The sequence below is a fragment of the Sceloporus occidentalis genome, unplaced genomic scaffold (genome assembly GCF_023333645.1).
Source record: "Sceloporus occidentalis isolate IW3139 unplaced genomic scaffold, rSceOcc1.0.p SCAF_13, whole genome shotgun sequence".
NCBI classification, from domain to species: domain Eukaryota; kingdom Metazoa; phylum Chordata; class Lepidosauria; order Squamata; family Phrynosomatidae; genus Sceloporus; species Sceloporus occidentalis.
This window is the reverse complement of record NW_028316993.1, coordinates 5,156,399-5,170,434: the sequence shown is the minus strand read 5'-3', so window position 1 is coordinate 5,170,434 and position 14,036 is coordinate 5,156,399. Positions and strand designations below refer to the sequence as shown.

General features: G+C 48.4%; 1 protein-coding gene across 2 annotated transcripts; it reads left to right on the top strand.

Annotated features, from left to right (window-relative positions):
- Positions 1-242: 242 nt before the first annotated feature.
- Positions 243-11,378, top strand: FOSB (FosB proto-oncogene, AP-1 transcription factor subunit). Of its 2 annotated transcripts, XM_089478895.1 has the most exons (5): positions 243-837; positions 4,396-4,719; positions 5,468-5,575; positions 6,924-7,223; positions 7,342-11,378. In XM_089478895.1, the coding sequence occupies exons 1-5, from the start codon at positions 685-687 to the stop codon at positions 7,405-7,407; spliced, it is 951 nt and encodes a 316-aa protein (XP_089335021.1). In that variant the 5' UTR covers positions 243-684; the 3' UTR covers positions 7,408-11,378. The 2 variants fall into 2 exon arrangements, with proteins under 2 accessions (XP_089335021.1, XP_089335020.1); XM_089478894.1 differs by having other exon boundaries at positions 6,924-11,378.
- The last annotated feature ends 2,658 nt before the right edge of the window (positions 11,379-14,036 follow it).

Below are 14,036 nucleotides of genomic sequence, written 5' to 3'. Positions count from 1 at the left end.
GGCGCTGGAAAGGAGGCCGGGCGGGCTGTGAGAAAGGGATTCCCTCTGACGTCATTGCTAGGGATACCAAACAAACACAGCGAAGACAAGACCATATATGGCTAACTGCGTCACAGGAACTCCGGCGAGGCGGAGCCAGGGATCTCCCCCCGAGGTTTTCCCGCTTGAAAAAGAAGCCCTTCCCGGTTTCGCAGAGAGACGGAATTTGGGGCGCCGAGGCTTCGGGGTGCGAGGAAGGGACCGGCCGAGTTTGGGGCCCGGGGGTGCCCCCGGGGCTGAGTTTCGGGGGGCCCTTCCTGGTGACGTCAGGAGGGGGGCCGGTCCCCTCTTGTATAAATAGGCGGCGCTGCCCAGCGTGGCTCAGTTCATTCATAAGACCGGCGCCGCTCGGGAAGGAGGACGCTTCGCGCTCCGCATCCACGCTGGGATCATTTTGGGGGGAAGGAAGGAAGGAAGGACTTTGGGGGGATCTGCTGCTGCTGCTGCTGCTTCCGGGCTGCCCCTTTTGGCTTCCATTGGGAAAACGAGGGGCTCGACCGGCGGGACTCCCGGCTGCAGGATGAGCCTCCTTGGCTGAAAGGAAGGAAGGAAGGAAGGAAAGAAGGCAGGCAGGCAGCCGAGAAGAAGGAGCGGTGCTGGTGCTGGTGGCCGGCCGGGGGTCCTCCGCGGGGCGCCCCCGGGGAGATGTATCAGGGCTTCCCCGCCGGAGGAGACTACCTGGACTCCCCTTCGCGCTGCAGCTCTTCCCCTTCGGCCGAGTCCCAGTACCTTTCCTCCGTGGATTCCTTCGGGAGCCCCCCGGGCCCCGGCCCCAACGCCAGCGCCTCCTCTGCCCAGGTAAGGCCCTGGACCCTCCTCCTTCCCGGCCTCCTCCGGGGATCTCCCTTCCCTTGGGGCCCTTTGCCCCGGGCCCTTCCTTTCCTTTCCCTTTCGGACCCTGCTCCGCTCCAGCTCCAGCTCCAGCTCCGCTTCTTTCGGGCCCTTTGGCAAACTCTCTGGCTCCGGTCCCTTTTGGGGGAGAAGAGGGGGGCTGCTTTTAACTCATGCCATTCGTTATCGTTGTTTAATTAGGGAGATTGGAGCATTTGGAAGAGGGGTGCTCTCCTCCCTCTCTTCCTCCCTCGCTCTCATTTCGTTCTGCCCTATTATTATTATTATTATTATTACTTAATCTGGAGGGTTTTAGGGGCGGTGAGTGTCTTCTCCCCCTCCTCTGCCCCTCCCTTCTCATTCTTTCTACCTATTATTATTATTGTCGTTATTATATTTGATGTGTCCCTTCAAGTCCTTTCAACTCATGGCGACCCTAAGGAGACCCTAACATGGGCTTTTCTTGGCAAGGTTCGCTGAGGTTTGCCCTTGCCTTCCCTTGAGGCTGAGAGAGTGTGACTCGCCTGTTATTTAATTTGGTGGGTTTTAGTGGAGGGCAGTGGGCTGCTCCTGCTCTTCCTCTCTTCCCCCTTCGCAACTTTTTCCTACCCAATAATAATAATAATAATAATAATTGGGGGGGGGCTTGCTGGAGTCTTCCTCCCGTCCTCTCCCCCCATTTCTCCATTCTCTCCTCGCTTTCCTCACAAATTCACATCTAAAACCCTTCCCCCTTTCCAAAAATAGCATTAAAATTAAGAAAAAATAAAGTAAATCCAATGCTCCCCCAATTTGTGCATTATATGGTTAATTAATGTTCAGTTTAATCCCTGTCCATCAACAACAGAAACTTCTCGCTTTTCCCCCTACTTTCTGGTCCTTTTCCTTAGGGGGTCTCTAAGGCGCATGCGCGCGCGGAGGGAGGGAGGGAGGGGGCAGGAGGAGGAGTGGGAGAGCGAGCGAGCGCGCGAGGAGGGGGGCGGGGTTGTGCGTAACGCGTGACGTATGCGATGGAACGCTCCGTGCTGACGTGAGGCACGTACGGCGCGTTGTCCCTCTCCCCCTCCTCCTCCTCCTCGCCTTGAGGCGCGCGCGGGTTATTTTGGAACGCTGGCCCGCCCCCGTTGCCAAGGGGCGGGGCCGGGCCTGAGCGCCGCGCGCGGATTGGCTGGGCCCGGGAGCCGGAGCCACGCCCCCTCCAGGCTCTGCATTCTAACTGGCTGCAGCTTTGCAGGCTTTGCTGCTGTAAAAAGGCATTGCTAAAAATAAGCCTATATATATATATATATATATATATATATATATATATATAAGTATAAAAAGGGGAAGGACATTTTGCATTTCATATTATGGGATGGAATGACACCTTTTTCTGTGGTGCCCTGATTTGGGAAGATATAGTAGCCTGAGGAGAATGATTCCAGCCCATAATAAGCATTGCATGAACCTCTTTAAGAAATAAAATAAAAATAAAGCCCCCCTTTTAAAAATAATTATTATATTCATCCCATAATAAGCATTGAATGCCCCCTTTTAAAAATATTAATAAAATTAACCCCTCTTTAAAAAAACACATAAAACCCATCCCATAATAAGCATGGAATCCAAACTAATAACAAGGACCTTGCAAAGTGGGCTCCTGGTGACTGTCTTGGGAGCCATGGGTCAAGCTCCTGGTTCTAATCGATGGGCATTTTGGAAATAAGAATGTCAAAGAGCCCAGGGAGGGAGACTTGGGAGAGAGAGCCAGAAGGGCCCCCTGGAGCATCGTCAGAATGCAAAGGGATCTGGAGCCACAGAGGATGAAGCATGACAGAGCTTCCAGAGACTTGGTCCACTTCCTCAGATGCATGGAGTAGTCAAATGATGCCCAGGAAGGACCTTTATGATGAGACTCTATGAATAGCCGTCGAAAGGCAAAAAAGCATGAGAGGCACCTTGGCTTTGCATTTCCATAGATATTCATGCACTCCAGCGCTAAAAGCCCTTCCTGGGCATCGGTCCACTCCGTGCGTTGGAGAATGTAGGCCAAGTCCATGAACTTCTTTCACACAGTGAGTCCCATCAGTGCCACAGGATCCCTTTGCGTCCTAGTTATGATTGCAAAGCTCCAGGCGTCCCAGTCTGGGAATTTAGGATCACTCTTAGGTCTGCAAGACCCAGCGGATCCGGTGTCACCAAAACAGAACATCCCCCTTGCTCTTGGTTGATGGTCAAGGAAAGGGTGGCTCTGGTCTTGACCCTTCCCTTGGCTCTGATCTCGACTAGCGAAGGCTCTAAAGGATTCAAAGCAGGGTTTTGTGGGTTTTTCAGGCTTATATGGCCATGATCTAGAAGAGTTTATTCCTGACATTTTGCCTGCATCAGTGAATGGTATGAAGATGCCAGCCATAGATGAAGGCGAAATGTCAGGAACAAACTCTTCTAGAACATGGCCACATAGACCGAAAAACCCACAAAAAGCAATGGATGCTGGCCATGAAAGCCTTCGACTTCACGGATTCAAAGCAACCTCCCGGTAGAGCTCTAGAAAGACAGAGACCTTGGCATGATCTAAGGCTTGGAGTAAAAGAGTCTAGTGTCTCTTGGTAAGCTTTTGTGCTTGTTAGGTTCTTGGTCAGTGGTCCAGGATGGGAAGGTGGTTTCTAGGGTGATGCTCTGGTGAGATTGCATGCAGGAATGGATCCATAGCAGTGGCCACGAGTTGGAAATGCTTGGTCTAGTGAGTGGACGACTGTGCCGGCTATTTGCCGTAATAAATGAAAATGTAAAGACTGTGAGTGGACAGCGAAGGTCCGAAACACACTGCAGAGATAATCCAGTGTGAAACGGCTTCAACTGTCCTGGCAGTTGAAATCCTGGGAGTTGTAGTGTATTGTGGCACCAGAGCTCTCTTGACAGAGAAGGCCAAATGTTTCCCAAAGCTACAGTTCCCCAAATTCCCTAGCATTGAGTTGGGAGGTTAAAGTGGTTCCAAACTGGATTGTTTCTGTAGTGTCTTTTGGACCTTAGACAACGAAGGAAGTTCAGAGCCATTACGTTTTCCATCTTCCTCAACTGATCCTTAGAAGATCACTGTTGAACAGGGGTGGATGTCTGTGTGTGTCCCACTTTTTATTGCACTGCAGAGTCCCTTATCCCTCACCAATGGTTAGGCTGGCTCTAAGGTTGATGGGAGTGACAATAGCCATCATCACTGGGAAGGCTGCCTGTTGCTTAACCCTGGAATAGAGCCTTCTTTCAGTCGATGTCCTCCCATATGGGTTGAACTACAGTGCCAAGCATCCCCAAACCAGCATTTGTGGGAAGATGGGAGCTGTAGCCTTGGAAGAAACCAGCTTTGGAAAGACTGGGCCTCAACCTTTAGAAGCGAAGTAGGATTTCTTGCATGTGGGGCACCCGCCTTGGAACCTGATTTCACAACCAATGCCATGTGGTCCATGCATGGGTACGAACATATTTCTGATGTCTTCCTCCTCGTTGTGTGACTGTTTCTGACCTTGTGGCATCTTTGTCTCTTTCCAGGAGTGCAGTGGCCTTGGGGAAATGCCCGGATCTTTTGTGCCAACAGTGACTGCCATATCAACTAGCCAAGACCTCCAGTGGTTGGTGCAGCCAACCTTAATCTCCTCCATGGCCCAGTCTCAGCAGCCTCCGGGCCAGCAGATGCCTCAGCCACCGCAGCAGCAGCCCCAACCCACAGTGGACCCTTATGACCTGCCTGGGACCAGCTACTCCACCCCGGGAATGAGCGGCTACGTCGCCGGTCCTTCCACGGCCCCCGTGGGCGCTGCCCCGCCGCCACCGCGCTCCGCCAGGGCCCGGCCACGGAGGCCACGGGAGGAAACGGTGAGCGGGGAGGAATGTAGGGCCTTGCTTCTCCTGTGGAACTTCCTCTGGGGAATCGGCGACGAGGTTACTAAGCTTTTCCCCCCTTCGCAACTCTCCATCTAACCCTCTAACTTGACCCTTCCCCTCCCAGCATGATGGGACTCCAAGGGGGGACTTCTTGTCATATCAATGTCCAATACATTTGGGGAGGTTGGGTTGGGGACAGGACAACCCGATTATGTCCCCATGGGTAGACAAAGGATGCCTTTGGGTTTCCTTTCTCTACTTGTCCCCTTCCAGCATGATAATTTGGGGCATTGGCTTTGGGGCACTGGCTTTGGGGCATCAACAAAAGATGTGGATGGTGAAGCAAACTGTAGTGAGGAATTCACTACCTCTGCATCTTACACCAGAAGGAAACTGGTTCTGACAGCAGCCTGGAAGCTCCGATGATGGACAGTTTTTCTACCTTAATAAGAGTGGCTACCTAAACTTAGATGGGGTTGTGCTTACTTAATCTATGGGCCACGGGACCCCAGTGGTGGTAGTACGTCTGAGGAGTCTTCTCTTCCTATGTATTTCTCCATCCTCCTGGACCCGTCTTAAGGCTCAAAGTTACACAGCTGCTCTCAAGCTGTGCATTTTAGTTATCCCCATAGATATTGTGCAACCTCAGAGCACCCTGGGTTGGTTGCATGTCTGGAATGGGAACTGCGTCTTGCCCTCATCCATGGGCTAACCAGCCTCTTCTCTCTTGTTCTTGCAGCTGACTCCCGAAGAAGAAGAAAAACGCCGTGTCCGCCGGGAGAGGAACAAGCTGGCTGCCGCCAAATGCCGGAACCGGCGTCGAGAGCTGACGGACCGCCTTCAAGCGGTGAGTAGGTGCTGGTGTGAAACAGTTGTACAGCCCTAACAAAGCCTTGTTGGACTGAACCTGTCTCGGGTCACTGGCCGGCCCTGCGATTTTACGCATGGGGACTCTTATTGTCAAAGTTCCCATTGTAAAGTATAGTGAGCTGGCAGCATATTTATAGAATTCCAGAGTTGAAAGAGACCCCAGGGGCCACACAGTCCAACCTCATTGTGCCATGCAGGAAGATGCTATCAAAGCCCTCCATATGACAGATGGCCAGTCAGCCTCTGTTTAAACAACCCCAAAGAAGGAGACTCCACCACTCTCCAAGGCAGCATCTTCCATTTAATTTCACACTATCCATGGGAGACCTCTAAAATCCTGGAGGTGACAGTGAAGATCTCTTACCTTCCTGCCCCCTTGAATCTAATACTGAGGCTATCTCCCAAAGTACAGCTTATCCCAGCATGTTTTTGGTTCAGGTGCCTGGGGCTGCATCTGCACTATAGAATTCGTTCAGTTCAATTCCACTTTAACTACCATGGCTCAATACTATGGAATTCTGCCTTAGATTTTTACGGCTGTGTTGAATGGGCCCTGGAAGCCGTAGGTTGGATTGAGAGAACGCCCAGATCAAAGATGGAGCACCAACGTAACATGAATTTTGGAAGAGGTATAGCTGCTATGCTGGGCCTAGAATGGTGGTTTCTTCTGTAGGGAGTTCCTCAGTCATTAAGTCTTGTGGTTGTGGTGGAATGGACATTAGCCAGGTGGGCTGTGATGGGGTCTAGAATGGGGTGGGCCACAAGTGGCCCATGGGGCTGTATGTGGACCATTGCACTTTGTATTGGAGTCCCAGAGGACTAAAGAGCCTATAGGGGAGTTACTTAACCATCAAGAGCCTTATAGCATTATGAAACAAACTGGGCAAACAAACAAAAAGACATGTTAGACGCCTTCTTTTTTCCCGTCCTGCACATGACTTGTTCTCTTCAGGTTGTAAAATCATAGAATCATAGAGTTGGAAGAGACCACCAGAGCATTTTAAAAGCGTCATTTTTGCCAAACGGATTATTTCACTTTGGCAAACAGGACACTTTTATGACCTTCTCCCACAGTTTTACAACCGGAAGAGAACGGAAGACAATGGCATCATGCAGAGGGAGGGGGAAAGGTATTTTCGTTTGCCTGCTGAGTTTGTTTAATAACACAATAAGGCTCCAAGTCTTCTTGGGGCTGATTAGCATGAGATGGAGATGAGCCTTTGATGAGTGCAGACTCCTGCTTCTGGCCCACAACCCGTCCGGTCTGGACAAAGGTCCTCTTTCTGCCGCCCTGGCCTTCTGCTGACTCTGGTGCTCTTCCCCAGGAGACGGACCAGTTGGAGGAAGAGAAAGCCGAGCTGGAGTCTGAAATAGCCGAACTGCAGAAGGAGAGGGAGCGCCTAGAATTTGTCCTTGTGGCTCACAAGCCCAGCTGCAAGATCCCCTACGAGGACCTGCCCCCCGAGCTGAGTGGCCAGCCTGGCACCTCAACCGAGGTGAGCGCTTTGGCCATGCCCGTCAAAGAGGACCCCTTTGGGCCCACGGCCTACTCGGCGCTTCCCCTTCACTACCAGCAGCAGCAGCAGCAGAGCCTTGGCGGTGTCCAAGCGGTCCCCCCAGCGGAGGTAGCGTTTTCAAATTCTTACTTTACACATGGTGTACATGGTACACATGGTGAACCGCTGACCGACCTGTACCCAGTTAACCCTTCCTATACGTCTTCGTTTGTGTTCACCTACCCAGAGGGAACCACCTGCGGAGCCAGCCACCAGAGGAACAGCAGCAGCGACCACTCCTCCGACTCTCTGAACTCTCCCTCGCTCCTTGCTTTGTGAAAACTCAAAAAAATATGCCCAAACTCAAAGTGAGAAAAAACAAACAAACCGAACAGCCATTCCTTTCCATGCAACTTAACATACATATTAAAAATGAAATTCAGATGTGCAAACTTCGATGTGAGCAAAAAGGGGCCAAGAGATGGGAAAAGTGCATGCAACTTCAGCCCCAACTCTGCTTAACTGACCGGGAGCATCAAATGTACAAACCAACCAGTGTCTGCAAAACTCATTGCGAAGGGGGAAATCTTTGCCCTCCCCTGCGACATCGCCATCATTTCAGCCGCTGCCTCTTAAGCCATGCGACCTGTTGTTGTTGCTTCCTTCTTCTTCTTGCTGTTGTCGAACTTTTTCTTGGGGGTGGCAGATGGTGTGTGACACACGGTTGGAGAGTCCTTTGCCGGCAGGGATGGTCCGTTTTTAACATTCCATGCTTTGGAGGGATATGCAACGTCTCTGTGCTTTGGAGGGATTTGCAACGATTGAGAAGAAAACGAGAGGATTTGGACTTTCTGAGCTGCACTTTGGATCCTGCCATCCGGGAGTGTTCTGAGCCTAGCTTGCACTCGGAGAAACGGGGACCCTCACCTTGGACCAGATGGGAACCCCTTGGAATGAGCTGGACTCTGATGTTTCTCCTATTGGATTGCTGATGCTTTTGTAAGAAGCCAAGCAAAGGGTCTCCCCAACAGTTGGGAAAATGAGGATGAACGGGGGTCCCCCCTCTATGTCCACCTACCTTCCCCCTAAAAGCTAGCTTGCTTTGTATTGGCTGCTATGGTGAATTCTGTGCCAGTTGCATGCTTCAAAATGGGCACGTTGATGCTTTTCCTGTTATTGGTCAGCCAATTTAGCATAAATCTGAACCTGGGGTCTCCTTGAACAAAGCTGGGTTTCCCAAGTGATCTGTGAAAAGCGCCACAGTAATAGTGGCTAATTGTGGCACATTGAATGATTTGGGTTGGTGCCTACAGCCGACAATACCCCACTCAAAGAGATCTAGGCCCTTGTGCACAAACATGTCCCTTAATTTCGGTGGAAGTGTGTAGGCTTTTTAGCAGCCTATGATCCTGTGTATCTTTGCTCTCAAAGAAATGCTGCAGATTTCAGTGCACTTCTTGGAAGTATGCACCTATGACAGGCCAGAGGGGGAAATCTATTTTACCTAGCTACTAAAAAATATCAACATTTGCAGGTTTCCAAACTAAGATTTTAGGGATCACTCTGGGAATAGCCAGTGTGGCACAATGGGGTGAATGTCAGTCTATAAATCCAGGGTTTGAACCCCCATTTAGCCATGGAAACCCACTGGGTGGCCTTAAGCAAGGCACACTTTCTCAGCCTCGGGGAAAGGCCAAGGCAAACCCCCACTGAACAAATTTTGCCAAGAAAATCCTTTAGGGTTGCCACAAGTTTGAAACAACTTGAAGGCATGCTAATATGCCAGTATTTGGGAACAGAATATGCCAGAAAACACTGAAAACGTTTACGTCTCTTTACAACCGTAGCATTTGAATGTCATGGCTACATCCTCTGGAAATCTGGGATTACAAATCCCAGGATTCTGTAGGATGCAACCGTAGTAATGCAAGTGAGATGAAAATGCTACAATAGCGCCGCGTGAAAGAGATTAGAAGCACCATGGTTTTGTGCAATGAAATGGTATTGTCCTGTATTTTTCACAAATCCAGTATTGCTGCATTTCCCCAAACCCTTCCCCTCTTCGGTGGGTTCAGCGTTGACCCAACCGATGGCCTTTCCAAAATGCACTATGGCACTTTCCCCGGAATGAATCCTCTTTTCCCCCCGCCAAGGGGTCAGCCTCCTTTTGCTTGGTTTCATGCTCTCTGGGTGGGTTTTGCCTTTGGGTCTGTGGGGAAGGGACTTGGGTGACTGAAAAATGATATACTGTGAATGGACCTCTTTTCCTGTACAGCTGCTTCTTTGATATTGTGAGACATTTCTTACTTAGCTGGGACTGTACCTTGTCTCTCTTTCTTCCTTGCTCTGACTGATTGTAAGTGGTGATTTGAAGCCTGTATATGTGTGTGTGTGTGTGTGTATATATATATATATATATATACACACACACATAGGTTCCTTTCCCTTTTTCATCAGCCTTAACACCTCCCTTGTGGCTGTTCTGTTAATGTACCAGTCGAGGAGTTTCCCAAACCTGGAGTAGGATTGCATCATCCAAAATCCACAAAACAGTGAACTTTATTGAGCCAACCAAAATGCATGCTGCACATGTTGCAAGCTTTCGAAGCTTCATCAGCCAAGCTGTTCAAAACCATACAGGAGAAAAGAATATATATATAAAATAAACATTGAAGTTGTTAGACATAGTCCTTCATGTTGTTGTTGTTGTTGTTGTTCCCAATTCAGATGGTATGGAGAAGCTATTAATGCAGGCTGGCCTCTCCTTCTGGCCTTGTGGCTCCTGGGAGATTCAATCCAGGAAATATACTCTATAAATTCCATTTGCAAGGTAAAAGGCTACTGCCTTTGAGATCCAGCTTGTCTCAAATCCTTTGTGAGGCCACAAACCTCTTTGTTAGGAAGAGAACAGCATGGTTTTGAACACCTTTGCCTGATGAAGAAGCCAGTAGAGCTTTGAAAGCTTGCAACATGCATAGTGTGCATTTTGTTTGGAACAATATAACCAGAGTGGTGCTGTTGGCAAGAGAGAGACCTTTGGTACTTAACTACTTTCATGCGAACAGACAGGCCAAAATAAAGCTGATTCTGGTCACTTTGGAAGTATGCTGTTTAAATGACACATGCATCTTCAGAAGCCAGAAGCCGCACTAAAGCTGTGCTCCAGTTCTTAGGACTGGAGCTTGGCTTTGGCACAGCTTCTGGTTTCTTAGGATGCATGCATCATTTAAACAGCATACCTCCAAAGTGACCCAAAGCAGCTTTACTTTGGCCTGTCTGTTCAGGCCCTTCCTCACCTTTCCCTTGTTGATGTGTCCTAACCTACTCCATCCTAGGTACCTCCACAACCTGCAATCCTGAGATGCAAATTTTAAATACATCCAGGGCTGCTTCTGCCTCTGGTCTAACCTGCACTGCAGAAATAAAGCATTTTGGCACCGCTTTAACCACCATGGCTTCCTGCTATTAACTTCTGAGATTTGTAGTTTGGTAAGACATTTAGCCTTCCAGGTTGGAGAGCTCTGTGGCCACAGCAAGCTACAAATCCCAGAGTTTAATGGCATGGAGTTGAGTTTTCAGTGCAAATCAGACCTCCATTGAGATTGGCCTAATAGCAAAGCATACAGGGTTTTTAAAGAAAAAATTGCATCATCTGAAGTCTGGGGAATAACTCCGAGCTGCTTTCCCCATAAAGTGGTTTCTCCTCGGTCTGTGCTTTAACTCCGAACCGCAGCTGCCATGCTTCAAGTGTGTATCCTTGTACCCTTCCCTGCTTCTGGCACCACTCTGCCTCTTCTCGCACCCAGACCAACCAGTGACTTTTATGGACTGGGACGCACTTACCATGCTGCTTTTGGGGACTTACTAGCACACGCTATGCCGCTTGACCAAACGTCTCCCAATTCTTTTTTCCCCTTCTTCTCGTGACCAAGCTTTGGATGTTGTTGTTTGTTTTTAAAGGAAATTATTATTTTTAAAAATCTATGGACTTTTATTTTAACCTTGCTTTTGAATATGTTTATTATACACCTGCTAGGGAACGGGGGAATAGTTTTATTTTTTATTTTTTTAATTATTATTATTATTATTATTACTATTATTATTATTATTATTTACCCCATGCATTGTGCTGTAATATTTTAATTTTTTTGGTGACGTGTTTTATTAAGCAACGGGGGGAAGGCCGGCAAAAGGTGGTCGGAGAGGTGACCCCCGCCATGGCCTTCCTTTCCTGCACTTAACTGGTTAGCGATATAGCAAATAAAGTCAGCTTTGGAAAAAAAATGCACTTTTTTATGATGGATATAATATCTATTTTTTCAAACTCATGTAAAAAAAAGTAATAACCGCCATTAAGGTGAAATAAAAAAAAGACCTCGAGACATAGATCTGCCTCGCTTTCTCCACACCGGAAACCCAATCGCGCCTTTGGCCTCAACCCTTTGCATTCAGGGGAGGGCCGGGCCGGGGAGGTGGTTGGACATACACACGCGAGGAGGTCGGCTGGGTTGGACTGTGGCCGTGTGCATGGTTAATTCCTTTCTTCTGGGGCTGGCGCACCCTTGGAGCATCAGTCGGCATGTGGCGTGGTGTGTGTTGGAAAGAATGGCATGTGTTTGTACAGGGGGGAAATCAGATTATCTGAAGGGGAAGCTCACATGGAGAATGTGATTTCAGTAAGGCTTTTCGTAATAGAATCATAGAATTATACAGCTGGAAGACACTACAAGGGCCATCCAGTCCAACCCCCTTCTTCTCCCATGCAGGAAATCTCATTCAAAGCATCCCCATTGACAGATGGCCATCCAGCCTCTGTCTAAAGACCTCCAAGGAAGGAGACTCCATCACTCTCCAAAGCAAAGTCTTCTACTTTCAAGCAGCTCTTACTGTCAGGAAGTTCCTCCTAATGTTGAGGTGAAGTTTCTTTTCCTGGAGCGTGCATCCATTGCTCCATTGGGTCCTAGTCTCTGGAGCAGCAGAAAACAAGCTTGCTTCCTCTTCAATATGACATCCTTTCAAGTATTTAAACACGGCTATCATATCACCTCTTAACCTTCTCTTCTCCAGGCTAAACACCCCCAGCTCCTTAAGTCATTCCTCATAGGGCATGGTTTCCAAGCTAGAAAAATGTGGAGAAACTGTGACAGGGTAGGGTTGCCATAGTTCAGAAACGGCTTAAAGGCAAACAACGCACACACGCACACAGAGACTGCAATGTTAATATTTGAATGGAAGCTCCCCAGTTCTCACTTTGCCCTGCAGAAGCCAAGAAAACCACACCTGGGCAAATATTCCAGCCTGGCATTTTGCAGAGGGCACCTGAGCAGCTGACCCTTCCAAGGTGTGTCTGTTTCAGGAGTTTGGGATCCGGTTTCCAGAGATACAGAGACTGCCTGACCCCTGCTGGTAATGTGGCGTTTCAAGACAAGGTCCTTCACCATCTTTGCCTTGCGCTGTGTTTCCCTAACTTTGGTCCTCCAGGTGATCCGCCTTGGGTCCTTTCTGGGAGAAAGGCAGCATATGCCCTAAGCAAATGAGATGCAATGTTCAGCTTGATCTGGGAACAGCCACTTTAGTTAAGTTTTAATTTCCAAACAGGAAAATACGGTGTGTGTGTGTATCTGGGTGCGTTTGTGTTTTAATATCAAGCTGTGAAAAATTGCAATTGGTATTTAATGCATAAAACGTAATGGCACCGGCAGATGTACATATGCCTTAAATTCCCTGTTGGCTTACGGCAACCCTATGAATTTCACTGAGTTTTCTTAAGTGAGGAATCCTCAGATGTGGTTTTGCCAGGTCCTTCCTCTGAAAGATTGCCAACATCACCTGTTACCTGTTGGTAGTCTTCCACCCAAGCGCTAACCAGAGCTGATCCTACTTAGCTTCCAAGATTAGTCAGGCTCCAGTGCCTTTAAGGTATTCAGGTCCAAAGGCTGTCTCCAGGTCTCTGTTTCTGGCCTGGAAACCTCAGGAAACCTTGGATGATCCTGAAATGGCAACCCTATTTAACCTCCCATGGTTGCCCACCCCTTGTCTAGCAGCCTGGCCATTCATAAGGCAGCGACAAGCCTTCATTCCAGAGTCCTCATGCCATTCATAACTGTGTATAAAAGGCATCATGAACTACAAATCCCCTCACTATGAGCAAGCAGCGTCCTTCCACTGATTCTGACTCAGTGGCCCCATCTTTGAAGAAATGGACAGGCCAGTATTTTCCTTCATTGAACCAGAATTTGCAGAAGACCCAAGGATGGCCAATGTGGACTTGATCGCCTTTCAGACGCCTTTTGTTTTCCAAGGAAAAGAAGGACGGAAATGGCCACTTCCAAGTTATAATTAATATTATATCACCAGGACTAGATTCCTCTACTGTTCAGTATTGGCGATCGACAGACAATTGGGAAGCTGCTGGGAAACTAAAGCAAAAACGGTGTTTTCGGATGCTGAATAGGAACAGATATCTTGTTCTTTTGAGGATGGGATATTTAACTGCACACGGATCAACCATGGCTATGAAAGAAACAAAGCATAGAAAGAAACAAGGCATAGTGTGAGTTAACTCACTCATAGGTGTCTCTGGTTAACAAAATTAGCATGTTATATTATAATTTAGGGGTGAAAGCTATGAGGCCCTTTTTGGGAAGACTTGCATTTCCACAAGGGTTGTTCAGACTCCTTTGGAAAAATGTCAGTTGTAAATGGGACGCTTTATGGAGAAACGCAAAAGCATGAAAAGTTGAATGGCTGTTAAGTCAATAAAGGTAGATGTGAGTTTACTTGCTCTTACTTATCAGAGATATGTGAAAGTTAGGAATGCCAAAGATAAAGCCCCCATGCCTTCAATGGTTGTGTTTGTTGTTGTTGTGTGCCTTCAAGTTGTTTCCAACTTATAAGACAAACCTACCATGGCCAACCTCTGAGGCTGAAAGAGTGTGACTT